The sequence below is a fragment of the Gossypium raimondii genome, chromosome 11 (assembly GCF_025698545.1).
Source record: "Gossypium raimondii isolate GPD5lz chromosome 11, ASM2569854v1, whole genome shotgun sequence".
NCBI lineage: Eukaryota > Viridiplantae > Streptophyta > Magnoliopsida > Malvales > Malvaceae > Gossypium > Gossypium raimondii.
In genome coordinates this window covers 42,123,364-42,149,086 of record NC_068575.1, presented here as the reverse complement: position 1 = coordinate 42,149,086, position 25,723 = coordinate 42,123,364, and the positions used below count along the sequence as shown (strand labels likewise).

The 25,723-nt window shown below is 34.5% G+C and overlaps 1 protein-coding gene across 1 annotated transcript; it reads left to right on the top strand.

Moving 5' to 3' along the window:
* The first annotated feature begins 14,413 nt into the window (after window positions 1-14,413).
* On the top strand, window positions 14,414-17,086 carry LOC105801055 (uncharacterized). Its single transcript, XM_012632391.1, has 6 exons — window positions 14,414-14,669; window positions 14,727-14,812; window positions 14,876-15,258; window positions 15,529-15,841; window positions 15,932-16,006; window positions 16,115-17,086. Exons 1-6 carry the CDS (start codon window positions 14,414-14,416, stop codon window positions 17,084-17,086), a joined length of 2,085 nt encoding a protein of 694 aa, XP_012487845.1.
* The last annotated feature ends 8,637 nt before the right edge of the window (window positions 17,087-25,723 follow it).

The window sequence follows — 25,723 nt, the reverse complement described above, 5'->3', positions numbered from 1 at the left end:
CCAATTTAATTTTTTCGAGAAAATCAAGCTTATATGATTTTTTAAAAGGGAAAACATTCAATTTGCTTAAATTCATTAAGGATTTGTTAAATTAAGATAAATTATATTTTAATTAGATAAAATGAGTTAGAAATCATTTTAAACCAAAGCTTAGCCAAGAAATATGAGATGTACCATTTTCAAGCCAAAAATCAACTTAAAATCAAGTGATACATTGAGATCTTGATTAAATCTTTTAAATCTCGAATTGGAATAACAATTCACTTAGTTTAATCATAAAAAATTAGAATCTCACCTCAGTTTTGCAAAATTGACAAGCTATGGAGCTAATTCAAGCTAAAACCTATGAAAATCTCTTATGGATTTTAAGGATGAAAACATGAGTGTTCTTTAAAATTGAAAAGAGATTTTATGTTTAGAAAGCTTATGAATAAAAAAGGATGAACTAATTTTGGGAGAAAAGCTTTGATTCGGTGTTTGACAAATTTTTAAAGAAGATGAAGAATGGGAGGGAATGAGACGTAAGGGTTGTTAAATAGGCAACCCATTTTTAAAAATTGGGCCATTGCCCATTTAACCACTTCCAGCTTCTTCCCTTTTTCAAATAGGTTCTTTCTTTTCAATTAAAACCAATTTCAAAATTATTTTAAAATCAAACCTGGTTTTTAAAATCTAATTTAACCAAATTTGTTCCCGGACACCTAATTTTAATTTCTTAACCTAAAATTATTAATTCTAATTATTTTAATATTTTATTTAATTAATTTCTAATTATTTAATTATCTAATCTAATTACGATTTTCGGTTTACTAACCCCCGATTTACTTACTCGATTCTCTTAACCTTGTTTTTGGGATGTGACACGTTTGAAAATATTAGTTATTGACGAATTAATAAAAACTCAAAACGAGTTCAAAAATAGATTATGGATTACAGGCCCAAAAGTTCAAAACAAATAATAATGGAAATCACTATATTTATATTAAGGGTGAAAACAATTTGAGCTCCTACACACCATCCGATCCTAAGTTAGATGATTTGCTGAAAAGCCGTAGAGAAAACAAAAGAGGTGAGCTATAAAGCTTAGTGTATAACTAAACTCAACCAGAGATTATAACAAACACAATATACCAATCAGAGTATCGCAAAGAACTACATAATGATCACATAAGCAGAACAAATAATGGATGGTCAGAGAATTTCATAATAATCACATACATAGAACGGAAAATGCATGATTATGCCAATGCAGTATTTTTCAAAAAATCAAAATTCAGATTGTTCAAAAAAAATCTTACCTAACTCCACTACACACCAAAATAGGAACTCATCCAACCAAATCATACCAACAAATATTTGTGGATAGTGCCACCATAATTGCAGTTAAAACTACTAGATCAAATATATGTGGTCAAGCCATTATGTTGCAGACTAGCTACCAGACTGAATCGTGGATAAACCACCAGTTAATGCAAATCATTTGTAACGCCCCAAAAATGTGAATGTCTGAATGTTGAATTCCGTCATAATTAAGTCTCTATTTTTGTGGTTATATGCTCTGCTTATGTGTTTTAGGTTAAGAGTTCAAGTTACATCTTTTGAAAATTTTGCTATTTATTATAAGTTAACCTCTATCCTTGAACCATCAACATAAGTTTAATTCTGTGTGAATCGGTGTCAAGAATGAGCCTACTGGTTCAATGGTTAAGCTTCTATATACCTTCTAGTCTTGTGTTTGAGTTTTTGCGCATGTGTTAAAGGAATATTTTTTATATGACTCAGGAAAGTGTTAGTTTTCGGGTTAATTTTAAAAACCTTTATACGTTCTTTTCTTTTTCTTTCTTTCTTCCCTACTATTTTTCTTTTCTTTTTTACTTCTATTTTATTTTTCCTTTTTACTTACCTCGTGAATTATTATCAAGTCGAATTGGAAGTTCTACTTTATCATTATGTCGTTTGGAAGGTAAATTTGTAAGTTTTGTTGTTGGATTTTGTTAACATTTGTTGTTTTTTGTCCCTGTCGAAAATGTGGGTTATTTGATTATCTCTCTCGAATTCTCAGTTTATCTGTATGATTGGCGTTCTCTAGGAGAGGGCCTTGAGGACTACGACTTGCTAATCATTTTAGGTCCGTAGATTTCTGAGTTGTAATTGCCATTTTGAGTTTAGGGAGTTTTAGGTGTTAAAGTTGTCGACTTAATTCGGTCTCTGAGAGATTATTCTAGCATTACACAGGGGAGAGTTTGTTTAATTGGTCTCTGGTTTACCGTTTTAGGTTCTGGAATCATTCCTATTGCTTTTACATCGAATCCATGCCAGGTGCGCACCGAAAACTCGAGTTTTTACGAAGTTCAAACACTGGAAAACATGACTATCGATGCCGCATAGCTGTGTGATAGGCCGTGTGGTAAGCCGTATAACTCACTATCTACCAAGTAAAAGCCACACAGGCAAGGGACACAGGCATGTGTCCAGGCCGTGTGTGGCCATGTTAGTGCAGGGTTCACACGGGCCAATGACACAGGTGTGTGTCCAAGCCGTGTAACTTACTGATTGTAGAAGGATCATACGGGCTAAGGACACGGGTGTGTGTCCAGGTCGTGTAAACCACTGACTAGAAAATAAGGACCATGCGAGCGGAGGACACAGCTGTGTGTTAGGCCGTGTAAGACACACGGGTGTGTGCCAGGCCATGTGGGGTCGTACGGGCCAGCTACTCAGGCCGTGTGAGGCCACACGAGCATGTAGGCCAGTTTATGAAAATTTTCCATATACCGAGCATTGCTCGAATCAATTACGAGCCTTCTGTGAGGCCGTTTGAACTGGATTTGACTGTATAAACTGATATTCTATGATCTAGAATTTGAATACCATTTATCAATATGCGTATTGTGTTTGACTAAAATTACTGGAATTGATCTACTGTATATGAGTATAAGTTACATTTGAATACTCGCATAGAACTCTGTATTAACTGTTATGTGAAGTATGTGTATGCATTGGGTGGGGATTGAACTAGGAGAAAGTATTATGTTTTGGACCAGTGGTTAAATCCCTGGTATCCGTATACTAATCTAGTAGCTAGTCTGTAATCTCTGAAACGTGTCAGACAGACACTGAGTGGTGTGTAGGGCTGGATGGGTAATGAATACCCTATTTGGTGTATTGAGTTGGTCGGAGATGGTGTGTAGCGGTTGGTATTAAGTAATTGCATCTGTTCTATTTTGTTCTGCATCTGATTATAGCTTGATCTGTTATTCGTCTGTATGACTTCGATCTGTAACTGAATGAACTGCTTCTTGATTCTAAATCAACATATTGGATATCTTGGTTTTACCGATAATCTATTAAATATGTAAATAGTTGGGTCCTTTCGAGTATATTAACTCAATTATTGTTGAATGGATTTTAGGTAAATCACAGACTTGATCAGGTCGACGGATAGGAAGCTCGGTTATGTGTTTATACTGCTTAGTATTAGGAACCATGTTAGTATTTTCGTAGTTTCAGTTAGTTGGAAGATAGTATCGAGAACCTGGTTAGTCTTTATTTAACTTTATCGGACTTTATAGGTCTGTTATTATAACTTGCAAAATGTGTTTTGATTATTGTTCATTGTAACTCTCCAGGCTTGGCATTGTTGTCTAGGCCGGGTATAGGGTGTTACATCATTAAACTGCCAGAAACTTCCTCCTTTCACATCATCCCAAATCCCATGCAATGTGTCATGGCATGCATATACAAAATCAAATGATAAGCATGTAGAACATGTCGTCGTACAATAACAGAAACAGAAGGTATGGGAATCCATGCTTTGCAGAACAGATTTGTCAAATTTCAATGAATCATATCAGATTTGCCACAAAATCACATGCATGGTTATATATCAGAATCAATATCAAATAAATCAACATATTCGGATATCACACGTTCTCATTCAATAAAGTAGCATAGAAACACACCATCAAAATTAACAAAACACGGATCAAACCTGAATATATCACATATGTTGAACATATCCCAAACAGTAGCACATTATATGTTAACAGGTCATACTTACTTAGCCTATATTATATCATACATATGTACATATAACAGATTATACCCTAACAGGTCACCAGATATCGAGAATTATAGCTTAATCAGGAACATACGGGCCTACGGAAGGCTTACATTTGATTTGAATGACGTTTATGGCCCTAGGAAAAATTTTCAATTTTTGGCCCACACACCCGTGTAGATTCACATAGCTTACATAACTGGCCCGTACGCCCACACGACCTAGCACACGCTCGTGTGACTCATCTCAGTGCCTCACACAACTTGGCACACGGTCGTGTGGCTCAAGTCAGACCCTAACATGGCCTGGACACACACTCGTGTCCCTCGCCCGTGTGACTCAAGTCAAGTTAGTCCCTAGCATGATCTGGTCATGCGGTCGTGTCACACACCTGTGCGACCCAAGTCAGTGCCTCACCACACGGCCGTGTGGCATGCACCTCGTCGAGACACCGTTCTTCGCATCATCGGGACGTGCCAATCTTCTCGTTGGGACGTCATGATTGTCTCATCACAACGTCAGCTCTTCCTCATCAAGAGGTTGGCTCGTAAATACAAGGCACATTCCACAAAGGGCCTTATTGTTCTAAGCTTAGGTTCTAAGCTCTAATTTCAGATTCAATTCTTGCAATTCCTCTACTTCAATCTCCTCGCCACTCAATCTCTCGTACAAAAAGAGAAAAAAATTGAAAGACCTTTTCCACTTTTTAGCTTTTATCTAATCAAAAAATCCTTCTAAAAGAAGGCATCGGTTCTTCATTCTTCTTCGTTTTTTTGGGTGTATCTAACTAAAATGATGGAGTTTTGGTTTCACCATTTTTTGCCATGTCTCTTTAAAATCATGGTCACCTTTCTTTCTCTTTCATTTTCTATTTACCAAAGCAGTAAGTTTGACAATTGTTTTCCTTTTTCGAAAAGCCTTTTGTTTTGAGAAAGGCAATGAAACTCTTTTTACTGGTACATATTATAATGTATGGATAAATCTGCAGGTGGCGGTGGAGCATAAGGTTTTATAGGTTCCTTTTTACAATTTTTTTATATTTTAGTTATTACACATATTTTTCAGATTATTTATATATATTTTATAATTTCTTTCCTTTTTATTTTCGAGTCTAATTTATCCAAATCTTTACAAATTTCAAGTTTCTAGTAGGGTAGCGTGGTGTATTACGAGGTCTAGCTATAACTTATTACTACCATTTTCAGTGAAATTGTTTTGATTTATTGCATTCGAAAACAGTTATGTCAAAATTACTTTTTCTTTTTAAATTTCACGTAAATGTGATGATTACGTATAACAATTAATATAAATTGGAATATAATAATTAAAGTAAACTAAAATGATTACTCTACCCAAAAAAAAAGTTATTTGAACACTTTATAAGATTTTGCCTTTCATAATTAATAAATAAAAGGGAATGGAATCAAGTCAATAAGTTTAAGCATATGGCATAAAGAGTTAGTTGTTCAATATATATTTGTATTTTTATTCAACATTTTTTGATTAATTTTATTATTTGTTTAAAGTTATTATTATTTTAATAGATTTAATTTGAAAATATTTATATTTTATTTCCTAATAGTTGGTTGAATAACAAAATTTTTTAAATAATTACAAGAATAATTGAAAATTCGTACATCACACAAATAAAAAAATTATTATTATTATTATTTCTTGTTGTCGCAAAATATTCAGATGTGGCTCAGAAAAAGGAGAAAAAAATAGAATTTTGCTTTGTCATTGTCAAGCTGAGCCGAGCTACAATTTTAAGTATCTCACAAGTTTGAAATTAGACATTATTAATGAATTTATTTGATATTAATTGAATTAAAATAAATTTAAATTTTAAAAATAAAATTAATTTTATAATTCGAGCTTTTTGTACACTCGGTCTTTTTAGTACGTCCTTGCTTCGCCTAAAATAGTTAAAATCTTGGCTGGAGTGTTGAAACATATACCATTTAATTAATCAATACTTAATTAGAAAAAAACAACAAAACATCTAATAATCTATAACAAGATAAAAATTAAAAAAGCATACAAATATTGACATAAATATCTATAATTGCACAATGAAAAACTTAAAACGATATGATTATGAGGAATAGTCACAAACCTGAACATAAACGTAAAACAAATATGTATGATAAAATATATATAAGTCTTGTTTGGTAATTGGTTGATAGTTGATAATTGATTATTGATTGCGTGGTTGGTTTGACCAATTGGTTCTATTAACTATTTACTTAAAATGTTTGGTAAAACTTAGTGATAGTTAAAAGTCGATATGTGTAAATAACAAATAAGGGCATCACACATTTTATCATTGAGTATATATTTGTTTATAATACTTTAGTCTTTATTGAGTGAAATTATTAAAATAAAAATTATTACCTAGGAATTAAAACATCCATTATGGAAATTAATCGGTGAATATTTTTGAAAATTTAAATAAACAAATTTCTTAAGTTTCTTATTTGCAAATATTATCATTGTGGAAATTGAAAATATTAATAGTGTATCAATATAATTCTAAACTATATTCTTAGTGATAATTATGTCATGTTCTTAGTATGTAAATTAGTGATAATTATGTCACACTCTGAATAAATTTTTCAAGTGACATATTTCAATTAATATAAAGTTGCACGCGAAATCATATTACACAAGTAAATTGAAAATAAATCAAGAGTACATAAATATTCAAGAAATAGATACATATCCAAACAAGTAAAAACAAATATTTAAGAAACACGACGTTGTCGTCTAGCTACCATCAAATTTGTAGTGATATCATTACGAACTTTTGTCATTTCATTAGTACTCATAATCTCAACTTCTTGAGTGGAAATGCATTCGGCATCCGAAAATGCTTCGAGAGGAATAAAATTTGGATTTGCATCTATGACCCTAAATGTTGAGTCAAGAGCTTTACTTAATCTGATGTAGTTATGTAATGGAAATGCAGCACAAATTATTCTATTTTGATCTTGAGACGAATAAATTGTCATTTTTGCTAAAATCTTCCACCGTGCCTTTAAAATGTCAAATCCCCTCTCAATACAATTTCTTAAGGATGAATGGGCTCAATTGAAAATTTCTCGTAGCCCTCTTGGATTTGCACCACGAAAATTTGATGGGTGATAACTTATCTTATAATAAGGTGTCAAGTAGCCTTGTAACACCCATAGCCCGTATCCGTCGCCAGATTAGGGTTATGAGGCATTATCGACCAAAATACAACTTATGACAGTCTTCCATTTTTAATCATGTACAAAGTTATAATAACTCATTAACAATAAATTTCAAAATCAAATAGAAATCATTAAATTAATCATATAAATCACATTCAGTCATATTAAACATATGATTAAAAAAATAAAAAAAAACATAATTATTTAGTTATGTTTCACATATACAAATTATGTTCCAAAAAAAATTTCAATCACATATTTGAATCAACTAGCCTCCCCCAAGTCCTGTTACACATGTTATTAATTCCACTATTGAACTATACATACGTCTCACTCATGGCATTCAACTTATCAAATTATATGAAAGCTTATTACACTACAATTCCATGCACATAGTGTAACGCCCCAAAAATCTCTTATATTTATTTTTGTGTGTTTGTGACACAAATATATGTCTACTTTAGTGGTTAAGTGTTCTGGGGAGTGTTTGAGAGGTCCTAAGTTCAAGCCTTAGCTTGGGAAAATTTTTGTTTTTAAATGAATAAACCCCTGTCTCTAATTAGTAGGCTTATAAATAAATGTTGGTGAAATATGTTAGAATGGACGTGCTGGTCTGGTGGCTAACTGGAGTGCAAATGGGCAAGAGGTCTGGAGTTTGAGTCTTTGTGCAAACGAAGGACTGATTTTGCTGCTTGTGCCGTGTAGGTGTTTTGGTTTAGCCGAAACACTGAAGTGTTTGAGTGGTTTTCAAATTCGGTTGTTGAGAAAAGTGGTGGCCGGTTTTTAGGAGGAGATTATGGGATTTTATTTTATTTTCTTGTTATCTTTATTTCAAATTTCAACTTCTCATACTTTTCCCAAATTTCGGCCTTTCTACTTTTTCTTTGACATTTTGAATCCATTTTCTCCACCGTTCTTTTTCTGCTTCACTGCTATTGATTTGCTCTTCTGGTTCTTCTTTTTTTCTCCTTTTATTTGATGCCGATTGTTTGCTGAAAAACTTCCTTCTTCTACTACTTTGGCTTCTCCATTAATCCAGTCTTTCTCTAAACTCTCTTACGTGTCGCAACTTGTCTTCTCCGTTGTGCTTTTGTACATTTGGTAAGTAGTGTTTTCACCTTTTGTTAATTGATTCTTGGTTGGTGACTAATGAGATTCTTGTTACTTATGGTAGGTGAAAGGCAGTGAGCGGTTTGTGTTGCTGCTGAGGTTGGTGAGTTAAGGACAGAGTTGTCGTTGGTAAATGGATCACGCTTATTGAACCGCCATCGGTATTGGGGTCTTGATTAAATCATTTTTTTACGACTAATAAGGGTGTTTTAATATTCGGTTTTTAAGTTGGTAATTGGGGAATCTTTTTAATTGTGATGACAGCAAAAAGTCTGGAGCAAAGGGTTGTGCTGGTGCCAAATTATAGAGAGAAACTTTTGGTGTTCGTAAGGTAAGAGTTCAGTTAAGGTGTTAGAAGTATGATTTTTGATTTTAGTTAATTGGTTGTTGATTGAGGTGTATAATACAGTGTTATACTGGTCAATTGATAAATCTTGGGTGTTCAAGAGTGCTTTTGTAAAGAATCAGAATCAAGTGTGTAAACACAACTTGGGAAATAGAAATCGATGAAAAATCGAAAAGAAGTGATTGTCAACACCACACCGGCATGCGGCCGTACAAGTGATAGGCCATGTGATCGAACATGGGTGTGTGATCGACGAGGCTGGCTGTGAACTATTAATGGGCCAGGCTGTATTAGGTCGTGTGGGCCACACAGGCGTGTGGGCTCTACACAAACGTTTGTGATTATTGGGCCAGGCCGTGTAGTCCACAAGGCCAAGGCCATTTTAGGCTGTGTGGGCCACACGAGCGTGTGGACCCACATGGGCATTCAACATGGGCCTGTGGGCCCATTTTCACTATTTGACTACTAAGGTTGCACGTGTCACCCAAGCCGATTGTGAGCCTACTGTAAGGATGGCAAGGTTACTAGACCCTCTAATTGACTAAAATGATTGAAAGATTGTTGTATGCCATATGAGATAGATATGAATGTCTGTATGTTGAGCATGATATATATACTATTCTGATTATGCATGATACCATGACATGATTGTATGATGCATTGCATTGGGTTGGGGATGGATATTGATTGGAGGAAGTGTACTAAAAGGCTTTTAGCCTAACTTACTGGCAGCTCAGCTGCAACTACTGTCTAGTGCCGCATTCGGTACTATTTAGAGTGTAGGGTTGAGTAGGTTGATTATATCCCCACATGGAGTGTAGGGTTGGACGGAGATGGAGTGTAGGGGCTGGTTGGGTAGGATTTTATAACTGCATAACTGTCACTATTACTGTATTGTGATGGGCCAAGGCCCTAATGCTTATTGATACTGAAACGGGCTTAGGCCCAAGTTGAGATTATCCGTTATTGTCTGTTTGTTTGCATAGGGAAGTAGACACTGAGTTTACGTAAACTCACCCCTTCTGTTTAATCTGTAGAGGTAATCCCCAGACATAGGCGGTTCGGTGTGACGGAGGACTCAGCGGTGGCCACACGACCTATTTTATTCAACTTAGTACCTAATAATAATTTTGCTTTTATTTTGGGGGTATTTTACTGTAATAATGGCCTCTTTGGATTTTTACTTTTAAATTGGGGTTTTTTTTATTTTGCTTTGGACTTACAACTGCTAGTAGTAGGGATAAACGAGTTTTCAAAACCAATCAAAAATTTTAACAAAATACGCACAAATATGCAAACTGTTTTAAAAAGCTACCGCAACGTATAGTATTTTACAAACTAGCGACTGAATAGAAAATCACTATTTAGGAGTAGTAAAAGACAACGACGAGATCTAAACAGAAAATGTTTTAAGCAAAGTTACGGTTTTTTTTAACACGAGCATCAGTTTTCAAACACACTATCTTGTGACATCGTTAGATTCGACCATAACGTCCAGGCCAGGTTTGGGGTGTTACACATAGTAATATTACAGCATAGCCGAACATATTTTGATGCTATCCTGTTATGCACACTTCACCCTACAAAAAGCCATATAATATAAGCCTTATAAATATATAACACGAATCATGTGCTCAACTCTCTAATAGTACTTATATACCTAATAAGATTAAACATTTTACTTCATAATTCTATACACGCACATATTAAACCAAATAAATTATTAACTTACCATATGGTAAATTATGCTTTTAATACCATCTATATATATACACACACATATAGTCTCCATATCCATATGAAGCATTAAGAAATCGAACCTAAACAACTAACCATTCAAGCATAAATATGTGCATATTTTATCATTCATTTTATCATCAAATAGGCTATTAAGATAATTTATAAATTTATAAACCCGTCTCATTACAGTAATATTTATCTATTAAACACCATTAACAAATCAACCATACTTATCTCGCTTATAAATTATCAAGTTTAGACCTCATATGCCAACCATTCAAACATCACCTATTAGGTCATTAGCATAACATCTCAATAATTCATACTATTTCCATTTCTCAAACTTAAGCTTAATACACTATCTCATAATTTTATGTCAAAACAAAATATCACTTATAACTAATTAAATGACCATTATAATTCATACCTAAAAATCAAATTTAGCAAGTAATCATATATATATATATATATACATAATTAGTTCATATAAACTTATCATGATCAAAATCACAACCATCACCACCTTAACATCACAAAATCCGAATCATAAACAAATACATCCCACATATATATCATGAAGCATATTTCTCAAAAAGAAGCTTATACCATAACTAAATATCACAACTAATAGCAACCTAATCAAGCCATTTTGGCATGGCTGTATATACACAATTCAAAACAAATCATATCAAGCTAGACTATACATGCCATATGACATAAATACAAGTTTTCTTTCAAGGTACCAAAACAAATATCGATAGTGTGATGACGTTCCTCAACGATCCCGAGCTGAAGCTAGCTTTCAAAATCTATAAAACAACAAATAAACATAAAAAGTAAGCTTGAAAAGCTTAGTAAGCCATAAGCAAATAAATTAACACAAGAACATTCATAATTCATCACGAAATAATCGAACCTAACTAATTCCATACATATCTACAATCCCATTTCTCATAAGGTCCACATAACCATTTTAATAATCATCACTTACCATATCTTTCAAAGTTCATATAAACTTAATACATACCTTAATCGTTTAAATTGAACTCACATTCGATTTTTTCCATATCTTTTCCCATAGAACCATTCAGAATCAAAAAGGATACGTGGATAACTCAAAAAGCTCATACGATGCCAACGTCCCAGACGTGGTCTTACATGTAATCAAATAACGATGCCACTGTCCCAGACAGGGTTTTACATGAAATCATATATGATGCCAATGTCCCAGACATGGTCTTACACGTAAATCACATATCGGAACCCTATGTCATGACATATGTATCCTAACTATTCCTATGGTTCGTACGGGGCTTTAGGATGTCATAATTAAATCGAATCGAGCTCGTAAACAATTTTCCCATGCTTAAAACAATTCGACATTACACATATATACATTAAAATTTAATTCGACATTTATAAAACATATACATTCAAATTTAACGACATTTATTTACTTACAAACTTACCTCGGACGAAGATGAACAGATGAAATCGACTACTTGATCAATAACACATATTATTCAATTCAAACCATAAACACATAATTAGGGAAATTTACACTTTATCCCCTAAAATTTACATTTTTCACAATTTAGTCCCTATTTCACAAAACACAGAATATTCAAAATTTAACAATTTCATAGCTCGGCCGAATATTCCCCTAGCTTATATAAGCCCAAATATTTTATTTGTTTCATATTTTAGCCCCTTAATTTCTCATTTTCACAATTTAACCCAAAATACTCAAATTCATCAAAAATCCCAATACAAAATATATTTATCTAACATTAAGCTTTCATATTTCACATTTTAACATCAAAAAAAGCTTACAAAATCAACAATGGCATAACTCAAATTCATAATCAAATTTTAAAATTTAAGCATGGGCTAGGTAATATACAAAGCAACGATCTTAAAAACATAAAAATGATCAAAAACCGAGCAAAGAACATACCTTAATCTAGTTATACAAGTGCCGAACTTAATGAAGCTTCAAGCATTTATTTTCTTTTGTTTTCCGACAATAACAAAGATGATAATGGTTATTTTCATGTTTTTTTATTTAATTCATAATAATACAACAATTACCATTCTAACCTTAGTCATATAACATTAAAATCCCACTAACCAATGTCCATACTTCTTGTTAAGTTCAATTTTGAGCTTAACTTATTCAACTAAATTATTTAAATTGTTGATTAATCTTTGATTAATTGAATTTTAAATCAACCTAAATTACATTAAGTACGTTCCACACCGTGATAATTTATTTTCATTTCAATTCGGCAATTTAACGTCAATCTTATGCCATACGCAGGTGAGGGACATTGGGGCAACACATGGGCTGAATTTAGAATTAAATTCGCATAAATAAAGCTGCTGGAAGAGGATGGTCAGATGCTGGTTTTAAAGCAATCAAATTGACAATGAGACAAAGAAGGAAATTCGGTCCAATTGGATGTACAGCAGGCCGTGTATGCGACAAAAAAAATCAGCAAGAGAATTGCATTTAATTCTCTCAATTTCCTTCTTGCTAGCGGTGGCCGACTCCAATTAAATCAAGGAATTAACTCAGCCTTGAAGAGTTTAATTGAAAATAAAACTCTGGTAGGTTGGAGCTAATTTTATGCGATGGGATCAGCTAGGAAAAGGGGGATAAGATCAAACTTAATTTTCAATTGTTGGAGGTTAAAATCCCATAAATAGAGATGACAGCAGCTAAAGGGGGGGTGGAAGAAAAAAACCAGAGAAAGAACAGAGCAAAAAGGCGTGACTCGAGCAAGCAAAACTCCTGAAATTGAACCAGCAAAGGACGACCAAGGAGTTGAAGAAGCAGCCCGAAATTTCAGCTATTTGAGAGAAGGGGAAGCTCGACAACTTGAGGAATTTTCCTTTCCAAAATTCAGTTTGTAATTCATGTGTTTACAAATTGATTCTTGTTTTATTTTACTTGTTATGAGCAGCTAATTTACTTAAGCTTAGTTAGACTCTTATGAAATCGAGCACAAGTGATTTGAAGGTTTACTTTGTTCTAAATTTGAATTCGGCATTCTTGAATTGTTTGATTTTATCGTCCAAGGAATTTTTCTAAGTCAATTGGATTGATCACCTTTTTAATTTGGGAATTTTTCTTATAATCATCTATGTGCTAATTGAGAAATCGAATTTCTTAATTAAGCTTAGAATTAGTGATAATTAATTGGCCGCAGCTAATTACGACAACTTCAGATTTAATTTTAGAAGTTGCTGGTGGATTTTCTTTGATTAATGCCAGGTGAAGTCTCTAAATCTCTAAAGGAACCTTTAGCAAATCGACACAGAGATAATTAAAGGTAGGTTTTCAATTTATGAACGTTCTCTAATTGAATAATTTACTAGGGATAGGAAGTCGCTTCGTAAGTGATTTTTCAGCCTCGCTGCCGATTTAGTTTTTAAGAACAATTTAAGGTTGCAAAGGATTTGTGCTGGGTGGATTAAGGCGTCGATAACTAAGCATTTTTTCCCTTGGAAAATTTTCAGTATTCACAATTTAAGCTACAATTAATTCGTTAATTTAGATCATTATTAGCAAACCCCCCAATTTTTCCTTTCTTGTCTGCATTTTATATTACCTTAATTACAATTCCCTTCAAATAGATTTAACACGAGCTTCTTCGTGGGACGATTCCCTATTTACCCTATATTACTAGTTAATATTGGTTGAATAACGGATTTAATCTGGTAGTCGTAAATGACAGCTACCAAATTTTGGCGCTGTTGCTGGGGAAGCGACGTAGTCAAATCTATTTGATTTTCAGAACTTACTTTGTTTTCTTGTATTTGTCTTTGCAGGTAGATTAGTCCATTTAGTATATATTATTAAGGAGCGGACGACGAACATCGAAGTTCCCTGTTAGCATTACCGATCAACAAGCTGAATCTCACAATCTCCACGAGCCTAACGATTTAGAGGACATCGAAATGGCCCACCAGACCTTGAAGCAATTGGCCGCACCTAACTTGGCTACGCAACCACCATCTATCACTTATCCTACCCTTGATAGGCCATTAAAGCTTAATTCAGGATTCCTGAACTTGTTGCCGAAATTCAATGGACTACCAGGTGAGGACCCTTACCGTCATATTAATGAATTTATAATAACTTGTTCGACTATGCAGCCAGATGGCATTGAAGAGGAACAAATCAAGCTCCGAGCTTTTCCTTTCTCGTTACAAGGTTTGGCGAAGGACTAGTTATATTATATGCCACCAGGTTCATTTACGACGTGGACAGGGTTGCACAAAGCTTTTCTTGAGAAGTTCTTTCCAGCATCTAGGATAGGGTCAATCAGAAAGGATATTTGTGGAATTAAGCAACTGGTAGGTGAGTCGTTATATGAGTACTAGGAAAGATTTAAATGGCTATGTGCGAGTTGTCCACAGCATCAGATTAGTGAACAGCTTTTAGTACAATATTTTTATGAGGGGTTGATGCCACAAGATCGAGGAATGATTGATGCAGCGAGTAGAGGTGCATTGGTTGATAAAACTCTGGAGCAAGCCCGAAATTTGATTGCTAATATGACACAGAATACACAGCAATTCGGTCTCAGAAGGTTCGATTTGGGTAAACGAATGGATGAGTGCCAGTCGAGTATGATGGAGGCTCAGTTAGCTAATTTAACGGCTATGGTAAGTAAATTGATGACTGGAGGTAATGCGAAAGCTTCACTATGTGGCATTTGTTGTTTGGAAGGACATACCACAGATATGTGTCCGACATTACAGGAAGGGGAAGCTAACGCCGTCTTTCCAAATCAGAGAAGGTATGATCCATACTCAGCTACCTATAATGAGGGATGGAGAGACCACCCCAATCTCAGATATCAAAACCGAGCCACACCTCCGAGATTTGAGTAACAAAATTCCCGACAATATAATTCGTCACAGCAACAACCCAACCATCAAAATCTTAGTGCTGAAACTAAGACTCATACCATGCTTGAACAAATGATGAAGATGATGGTTGACCAGAAGAAGGAAACCGATGGAAGATTTCAGTCTTTGGAATCGACAGTGAAGTAGTTGCAAACTAGAGCCTCGTCGACCGACGTTAATCTTGGGAACTTGCAAGCACAGGTAAATAACCGGTTACCATCACAGCCCGTGGCAAATCTGAGGGATAATGTCAGTGCTATAACTTTGCGAAGTGGGAAGGAGTTGAGATCAATACTAAAGAAAGTCCAAAACAACGATGAGGAAAACGACACTGAGGTAAAAAAGGTTCGATTTAGTGATAGAGCAGAGGAAAATTTAGCCTTGCCAAAGGCTGATTTACAACAATCACAAGTAGCTCCAAAGGAAGCAGGGATATCACATTTACAACAGCCCACTACTTCGTGCGATACAGTAAATTTTGAGCAGGAAACAAGGGTTCCCGAACTTCGAGCTCAAGCAAGTTAAGATGCTAATAACCAGTCTCGGTCTTATGTGCCAAAGGCGCCGTTTCCACAGCGTTTGAGGAAGGAAAAATCAGACGACGTCAATTCCGAAATCCTTGAGACGTTTCGTAAGGTACAAGTTAACATTCCATTGATTGATGCAATTAAACAAGTGCCTAGATATGCTAAGTTTTTAAAAGAATTATGCACGTCTAAAAGGAAATTAATTGGAAATGAGAAGATTAGCTTAGGCGAAAATGTATCTGCGGTATTTCAAAAGAAACTTCCTATTAAATGTAAAGATCCTGGAATGTTTTCGATACCTTGTAAGATAGGAGACCTTAAACTTGATAGAGCTATGCTTGATTTAGGAGCTTCTATAAATGTCATGCCTAAGAGTATCTACGATAAAGTTCAATTAGGTGCATTAAAAGACACAGGACTGATAATTCAACTTGCGGATAGGAGTAATGCCTACCCTGATGGTGTTCTAGAAGATGTTCTCGTGCAAGTAAATGAGTTAGTCTTTTCGGCTGATTTTTATGTTTTAGACATGGGACCTAATGCTAATTCGATTGATGTACCCTTAGTTTTAGGTAGACCCTTCCTTAAGACAGCTAGAACGAAAATTGATGTGCATAAAGGGAATTTAACGATGAAATTTGATGGTGAGATAATTAAATTTAATATATTTGATGCTATGAGATATCCCACTGATATTAATTTTGTGTTTACTCTTGATGTAATTGATAATTTTGTTCAAGATGTTTATGAATTAGGGGATGAAGATGAGTTGAAAAGCATTCTAGCTAAAGGTATTTTTGATATCGATGATCATGAATTTATTGTTTCTGTTTCTTTAATTGACTCAGTTTGTACATTAGACTCGCCCAAATTGACACGATTCAAGCCGATCCTCCCTAACCTTACGGTGATTGGTATGCAAGTTCCTTCATTGATTTTGCCACCTAAATTAGAGTTAAAAGAGCTGCCCGAAAATTTAAAGTACATTTATTTAGGGGAAAATCAAACTTTACCATTGATAGTGTCGAATGCCTTGACTGAATCCCAAGAATCTAAGCTACTTAGAGTCCTTAAGGAACATAGAGAAGCTTTCGGTTGGACACTAGCCGACATTAAGGGACTTAGTATGACTTTGTGTACCCACAAGATAGCCTTAGAACCGGACTCAGTCCCCAAAAGAGACCCTTAACGCCGATTGAATCCTCCAATGATGGAGGTAGTTAAGACTGAAATTTTAAAATGGTTAGAAGTCGGTGTTATCTATCCTATAGCCGATTCAAAATGGGTAAGTCCAATTCATGTTGTACCTAAGAAGGGAGGAATCACAATAGTTACCAACGCAGATGGATTAGAGATTCCCACAAGAGTGCAGAACGGTTGGCGGGTTTGTATAGACTATAGGAAACTGAACAAAGCCACTAAAAAAGACCACTACCCTCTTCCATTCATGGACCAAATGTTAGAAAGGCTAGCTGGTCACTCACATTTTTGTTTCTTAGATGGCTATTCAAGTTATTTACAGGTACCCATCGCACCTGAGGATCAAGAGAATACCACTTTCACTTGCCCATTTGGGACTTATGCCTTCAAGAGGATGCCTTTCGGATTGTGCAATGCACCAGCCACGTTCCAACGAGGTATAACGAGTATTTTTTTCAGATTTTATTTCACATTTAATGGAGGTATTCATGGATGACTTTACTGTTTATGGTGATTCATTTGATCAATGTTTGCATCATCTTGTGTTAGTTCTTAGACGTTGCATTGAGACTAATCTGATATTGAATTTTGAGAAATGTCATCTAATGGTTGAGAATGGTGTAGTGTTGGGGCATGTCATCTCAGCTAAAGGATTGGAAGTCGACCAAGCCAAAGTCGAGGTAATTAAAAATTTACCTTATCCCGGTACTGTGAAAGGGATTCAATCCTTCTTGGGACATGTAGGTTTTTACCGTCGGTTCATCAAGAATTTTTCGCAGATATCGTCATCTTTATGTGCATTGCTAGGTAAGGATGTGGCATTCGAATTTAATGAGAATTGTAAAAAATATTTTGATGAATTGAAATTAAAATTGATCACGGCTCCTATCATTCAAGGACCGAATTATGCGTTACCCTTCGAAATTTTATGTGATGCTAGTGATAGGGCTGTTGGTGCGGCAAAGAAATGGTAGGGAGTCTTTTATTATTAGGTTGCTAGCGAGCTATTAAACCCAACTCAGTGCAATTACACCACGACTGAGAAAGAACTCTATGCCATAGTCTTTGCCTTAGAGAAATTCAGAGCATACTTGTTAGGAGTCAAAGTCGTTGTATTTTCTGACCATAGTGCTCTAAAATATTTTTTGCATAAAAAAGAAGCTAAGTCCAGATTAATAAGATGGATTTTGCTTTTGCAGGAATTTGACTTGGAAATTAAAGATAAGAAAGGTAAAAAGAATCTTGTGGCCGATCATTTGAGTAGGATAGAGACTGGAATTTTGAGGGATGAGCCGAGTGATTTATTTCCCGATGAGAGACTTTATAGTGTATCTGGTGTTTTGCCATGGTATGCCAACATAGTGAACTACTTAGTGACTAAAGAGCTCCCTACGAATGCACCTAGACATTTAAGAGAAAAAATTAGAAGTCAAGCCCGATTTTACTTATGGGAAGAGCCATACCTTTGGCGATTTTGTAGTGATCAAATAATTAGGCGTTGTGTCGATGATAGTGAGATAGATTCGGTGCTTATTTTTTGTCATTCTCGAGAGGGTGGAGGACATTTTGGGCCTAAGAGAATAGCTCATAAAATACTTGAGTGTGGGTTATTTTTGCCGACTAGTCATAAAGATTCATATGCATTTTGTAAAAATTGTGTATCATGTCAAAAAACCGGCAATTTAAGTAGCATAAATCAAATGCCATTACATAATTTTTATGTTTGTGATATATTTGATGTATGGGGTATTAATTTTATGGGGCCATTTCCTTCTTCTTTTGGTTATTTATATATTCTTGTGTGCGTTGATTACTTGTCGAAATGGGTAGAAGCATTTCTAACTAGGGCCGTTGATGCTAGAACTGTGGTGAAATGTCTCAAGCCTAACATCTTAAATAGATATGGGGTACCAAGGGCTATAATCAGTGACAAGGGAACACATTTCTGTAATAGAACCTTGAGAGCCTTTTTTGCACACTTTGGTGTCAATCACAAAGTATCGACAGCTTATCACCCTCAAACCAATGGGCAAGCCGAGAGTAGTAACAAAGAGATTAAGGGAATTTTAGAGAAAATTGTTAAGCCCAATAGGAAAGATTGGAGTCAAAGGTTAGATGAAGCATTCTGGGCTGTTCGAATGGCTTACAAAACGCCAATTGGGATGTCGCCTTACAGGGTTGTTTTTAGGAAGGCATGTCATCTTCCCGTAGAGCTTGAACATAGGTCATTTTGGGCTGTTAAGCAATGCAATTTGGATTATAGTTTGGCAGGTGAAGAGCGTAAGTTGAAGCTGCAAGAATTGGAGGAGTTGCGCTTGGAGGCATATGACAATTCGGTCATCTACAAAGGTAAGTCGAAGGCATTTCGTGACTCCAAGCTGATTCGCAAGGAATTTAAGGTGGGGGAAAAGGTACTACTCTTTAATTCTAAGCTTAAATTGTTTCCCGGTAAGTTAAAATCAAGGTGGCTTGGTCCATTTATAATAACCGAAGTGCATCATCATGGGCAATCGAAATTAGGAGCCTCGAAACTAATAAAATTTTCAAAGTAAATGGTCACAGGTTGAAACATATTCATGAAGGAGAGCAAGCAGCTTGGTTGGAGGAGATCAATCTTGAGGATCCATGAGAAATTGTGATGTCGAGCCAACGACTTAAAACGAAGGCGCTTGTGGGAGGCAATCCACGTATTCAGGGAAGTTTTCTTTTATCTTTTCTGTTATTATTGTTTCTTTCCATTAAATAAATTTTAAATTTTAATTTTCTTTTCCATTAGGGACAATGCAAACATTAAGTATGGGGGAGAATCAATTCATTGATTTTCTAACATATTTTATGTTTGTTTTAATTTAGCAACTTTCATAAATTTTGTTAAATTTCTTTACATATTAAAATAAAAGAATGAAGGTGTATTTTATGAATTCAAGATTGATTGTGATTGTTGTATGCCGATTGGTTAGGATTAATTTTGTTTTCAATTGACTGATTTTGGTTTTGAAAAGAAAAGAAAAACCTGATTTTGTGGTTTAAATTTGAAGAGATTTTTAGTCTACTTACTTGATCAATTATGTGGTCCTTGTGAGGAGTTTGAGCCTAGAGAGTAAGTTGGGACATCTATGCCAACTTGAGAGGTTATTATTCATTCATATGTGATTATTGTATCAATTGTCAATTACTCTAGAACTTGCTTTAGATCTTATTAAGTCTAGTAATACATTTGATTTACATTAATATGATTTAAGAGGCATTAGGAATTAAGCCACGATTACTTATAAAAGCCGACCTTGACATTATTCCAATTAGTTAGCCAATTTGAAGCCTTAATTTTCCAATTTTTATGTACCTCCAGAAATTGAGCCAAAAGCCTGAATCAACCTACCTTATTAGGCTAGTTAATTCAGTTTGTAAGTTCATCATAATTTCGACATATGCTGGCCAATTTGGGGTGACGTTTAGCTGGAAATTAAAGACTGATTTTCGTGAGAAAGAAGCAGTAAGTTGCAGCCTTCCGAGTAAATTTAATAAATGAAGAGTTATGTGATTACAATGAGGTGGATCGGTTGAATCAAGGATATGGAAACGATGAAAGGCTGATTGAATTAGTTATCTTCTCTAAAAAAAAAGAAGAGAAATAAGAGAATTGATGACTTCCGAACGATTAACTAGTCTAAGAATATTAACTCCACCATCCAAATTAATCCCTCCCGTCCTTAAAACATTACCTTGGCCCCATTACAACCTTAATTTGGCCTCAATTATATTTATGAAATTTTATGTATTATGTTAAGGTAAGATGGACAAGCAAGCCTATGGGGTTAATTACGGTTGATTTCAATTTGAGATCATTTTACTAGCCTAAACACAGTGAGTGATGAGTGTTACTAATTCTCCGGTAAGGATTGATCAAAGAAGCATTCATGAATTTCTTTTGTACGACAACTATTTTAAAAGTAGATTCTCTTTTCTTGAATAAACCAAAATGTAGGACTGTGATTTCAAAATTCATTCCAAGCATGAACGATGCAACGTCTCGCGATTATTTTTTATATTTTTGAAATTTTTCTTGATTTTTTTTTTAAACTTGACTGCTCAGGGACGATCAATGGCTTAAGTATGGGGGAGTTTGTTAAGTTCAATTTTGAGCTTAACTTATTCAACTAAATTATTTAAATTGTTGATTGATCTTTGATTAATTGAATTTTAAATCAACCTAAATTACATTAAGTACGTTCCATGCCGTGATAATTTATTTTCATTTCAATTCGGCAATTGAACGTCAATCTTATGCCATGCGCAGGTGAGGGACATTGGGGCAACACATGGGCTGAATTTAGAATTAAATTCGCATAAATAAAGCTGCTGGAAGAGGATGGTCAAATGTTGGTTTTAAAGCAATCAAATTGACAATGAGACAAAGAAGGAAATTCGGTCCAATTGGATGTACAGCAGGCCGTGTATGCGAAAAAAAAATCAGCAAGAGAATTGTTATTAATTCTCTCAATTTCCTTCTTGCTGGCGGTGGCCGACTCCAATTAAATCAAGGAATTAACTCAGCCTTGAAGAGTTTAATTAAAAATAAAACTTTGGTAGGTTGGAGCTAATTTTATGCGATGGGATCAGCTAGGAAAAGGGGGATAAGATCAAACTTAATTTTGAATTGTTGGAGGTTAAAATCCCATAAATAGAGATGACATCAGCTAAAGGGGGTGGAAGAAAAAAACCAGAGAAAGAACAGAGCAAAAAGGCATGACTCGAGCAAGCAAAACTCCTGAAATTGAACCAGCAAAGGACGACCAAGGAGTTGAAGAAGCAGCCCAAAATTTCAGCTATTTGAGAGAAGGGGAAGCTCGACAACTTGAGGAATTTTCCTTTCCAAAATTCAGTTTGTAATTCATGTGTTTACAAATTGATTCTTGTTTTATTTTACTTGCTATGAACAGCTAATTTACTTAAGCTTAGTTAGACTCTTATGAAACCGAGTACAAGTGATTTGAAGGTTTACTTTGTTCTAAATTTGAATTCGGCATTCTTGAATTGTTTGATTTTATCGTCCAAGGAATTTTTCTAAGTCAATTGGATTGATCAACTTTTTAATTTGGGAATTTTTCTTATAATCATCGATGTGCTAATTGAGAAATCGAATTTCTTAATTAAGCTTAGAATTAGTGATAATTAATTGGCCGCAGTTAATTACGACAACTTCGGATTTAATTTTAGAAGCCGCTGGTGGATTTTCTTTGATTAATGCCAGGTGAAGTCTCTAAATCTCTAAAGGAACCTTTAGCAAATCGACATAGAGATAATTAAAGGTAGGTTTTCAATTTATGAACGTTCTCTAATTGAATAATTTACAAGGGATAGGAAGTCGCTTCGTAAGTGGTTTTTCAGCCTCGCTGCCGATTTAGTTTTTAAGAACAATTTAAGGTTGCAAAGGATTTGTGCTGGGTGGATTAAGGCGTCGATAACTAAGCATTTTTTTTCCTTGGCAATTTTTTAGCATTCACAATTTAAGCTACAATTAATTCGTTAATTTAGATCATTATTAGCAAACCCCCCATTTTTCCTTTCTTGTCTGCATTTTATATTACCTTAATTACAATTCCCTTCAAATAGATTTGACACGAGCTTCTTCGTGGGACGATTCCCTATTTACCCTATATTACCAGTTAATATTGGTTGAATAACGGATTTAATCTGGTAGTCGTAAACGACAGCTACCACTTGTCCATGCATTAATTCAATGGTCCAATTGCATCATAAAGACCTCATACTTAAAAAGCCATGTCAATTCAGCACTTTAACAAATGGCACACAATTTTTGCATTTTCTGCAATTAAATCCTTTTTCACAAATCGGCACACAAACGATAAAATTAATTCATGACAAATTTCACACATATCAATTCACATATTATAAGCACAGAAAATAATAGTAAAATATTTTCTAACTCAGATTTGTCGTCCCGAAACCACTATCCGACTAGGGTCTAAACCGGGCTGTTACAAGCCTTGTCTTTCAGGGTACCCTTTGTCTGCTAAGTAATATTTGCCTAAGAGCCATAAAATTAAAAAGCCTTTATTTTAAAATTAAAATAAATAGGCACAAAAAAATAAGAATAAAATATTAACTAAAATGAAGAAATTTACTCAGAGGAGGTTTTAGAATATTTAAACTTGGGTTCCAAATTATATTTAGGAATATACGAGAATCATAAGCTAATCTCTCCCAACCAATTAGCACATATGTAAAAAACAAGTCAAAATCGCATGCCGCCAATACATTAATAGTAGGTGTCCCTTTCCTTCCTCTATAACACAATTGATTTTCCTTACGGATTATAACATCTATATGAGTACCATCAATTGCACCAATGCAATCCTAAAATGAAAGAATTTATTATAATATGAGATATTAATGGGATAGTTAATTATTACTATAGAATAGAATATAAGGAACAACAATATCCATAAATAATTACCTTAAAATGTGGCATATATTTGGTATCATTGGCAATTTGTGAAGGAATTTCTTTGAATTCAAGATCTCTTGGTCTTATTATGTCTCTTGACAAGCCATCCATGGCATCTAAAACCTCTTTAAATTCTACTTACAGTTTCACCAGAATATTGAAACCACTCTTGGACATCTTGATTGGAGGCTCCCTTACTAAGAGTAAAGACAAATAAACTCACCTTCTCCAAAGTTGATATTCTATCTTAAGGAAGCAACCCATACTTTCTTTTTAAATCCATGCACAATTGATGAAATGTGCTTTGTGTCATTCTAAACATGTTAGAACAATGCTTTTCATGACCATCCAACAATTCTTCCATCCATTTTTCTCTCATTTGAAAAGAAGTTATGTATGGCTCATTGTGTATGTACTTTACATAATAAAGAGATATATAACCAAATGCACAAGCTATTAAGTCCCAGCTATTTCTGCTCCTCTTACGTATTCTATTGTGTATAACATGGAAATCCATACGTACAAATATATATATAAAAACTATAATTGCTTCAAATGTCGCCCACATCAAAAAATTAGGAGAACTAACATTGTTTTCAAAATCAAAAGTAACAACCAAACTATAGATAAGCCACTTTCACATTACAAATAAGATCTGTTACAAAAGGTATATGTAGCACCAGATTGCTCTTTAAAATGTCATCATATATTGCATCAAACAACAAAATCTAAGCAAGCATACATTTGTTAAATACTAACTAGAAGATAACAACTACATTAAAGTTAGTATGATGTTCATTTTTCCCTATCATTCAAGTATTTAATCCAATAAAGTCTAGCATTGTCATCTTGTAGACCATTAAGAATTGTCCTTTTATGGGGATCCTCAATCAAGGTGCAAGCAAAACAAAATTCTGGTGTAGTAGATATTGAACTAGGCAACGATACTAACTTCGCTAAAGAATCAACAAGTGTATGAGAAGAATCAACAAGTGTGTGTGCTTCAAGATTCATTAACTCCATATATTTAATGCTCCTTTCAATAAAAACCCGAACTATAACATCAAGTTTCTCCATCAACATTGCTGATCCTCCAACCCTTCTAGAGGATTCATTCTTAGAACTCTTATTACTCCTAGGAGCATCATTCTTAGAGCCTCTTTTGCTTCCTCTTTATCCAAGTTCTTGTTCATTAAATTGTGGAGAATGAGAGGGGGAAATAATTGGGCTACAATCATTTCAAACTTTTTTCCATTCCATATTAGCTTAGTTATGGTTAAAAGCATTATTCTCACTTATTACATCATCACAATCATAAGGTGCATTACCTACATTATAATTTGAGGGAGAAGGGATATAAATGGTTTCCTTTTCATGCTCACCAGGAGTAAACTTAATAACCTTGTAACACTCCTAACCCGTCTCCGTCACCAAATTAAGGTTACGGAGCATTACCGATCAATCGAAAAACATTTATCATCATAACATTAAATAAATTAATCTCAATAAAAAAACTTATCAACTATATGCATTTTGTCCCTAAATCGAGCCTTCGAGGCCCTAAAAAAAACTTAGAAGCAATTCGAGACTAATTTGAATCAAAATAAAAGATTTGGGAAAAATTTGAAAATTTTGAAAGTAGGCGTCACACGGCCGTGTGACATAGCCCAGGCCGTGTAACAATCGAATAAGGGACACACAGCCATTCCTAGCCCATGTCCTCACTCGTGTATCTCACTGAATTAGATCACATGACCGTATTGCAGGCTGTGTAATTAACTGACTTAATACATTAAGAAATTTCAAATGACACATGATTGATTAGCCAGGTCGTGTGTGTCACACGATCGTGTGATAGCCCGTGTCCCAGGCCGTGAGATCTATATTTTGACCCTAAAAATATGCCATTTCAAGGCCAAGCCATACCGAACCAAACATACCATTTGTGCACACATTCAAAAGACTTAAACACATCTAAACATCCTATCATATCTAAATATACCATTTCAAACATCATATCACATCTAACCAACATGCCATTCAAAGAAACCACATTTATACCATAACATTACTAACCAAAACAAAACAATATTGTCATATTCTAAGCTCAAAAACTAGTTCCTTAACTACCAAATAACATCCCATATGACCATTTAC

Coding starts and splice junctions, on each gene's coding strand:
- LOC105801055 (XM_012632391.1), top strand. CDS start 14,414: ATGGCCCACCAGACCTTGAAGCAATTGGCCGCACCTAACTTGGCTACG. Junction 15,842..15,931: donor CCACTACTTCGTGCGATACA/GTAAATTTTGAG, acceptor TATGTGCCAAAG/GCGCCGTTTCCACAGCGTTT. Junction 16,007..16,114: donor TCCTTGAGACGTTTCGTAAG/GTACAAGTTAAC, acceptor GGAAATGAGAAG/ATTAGCTTAGGCGAAAATGT.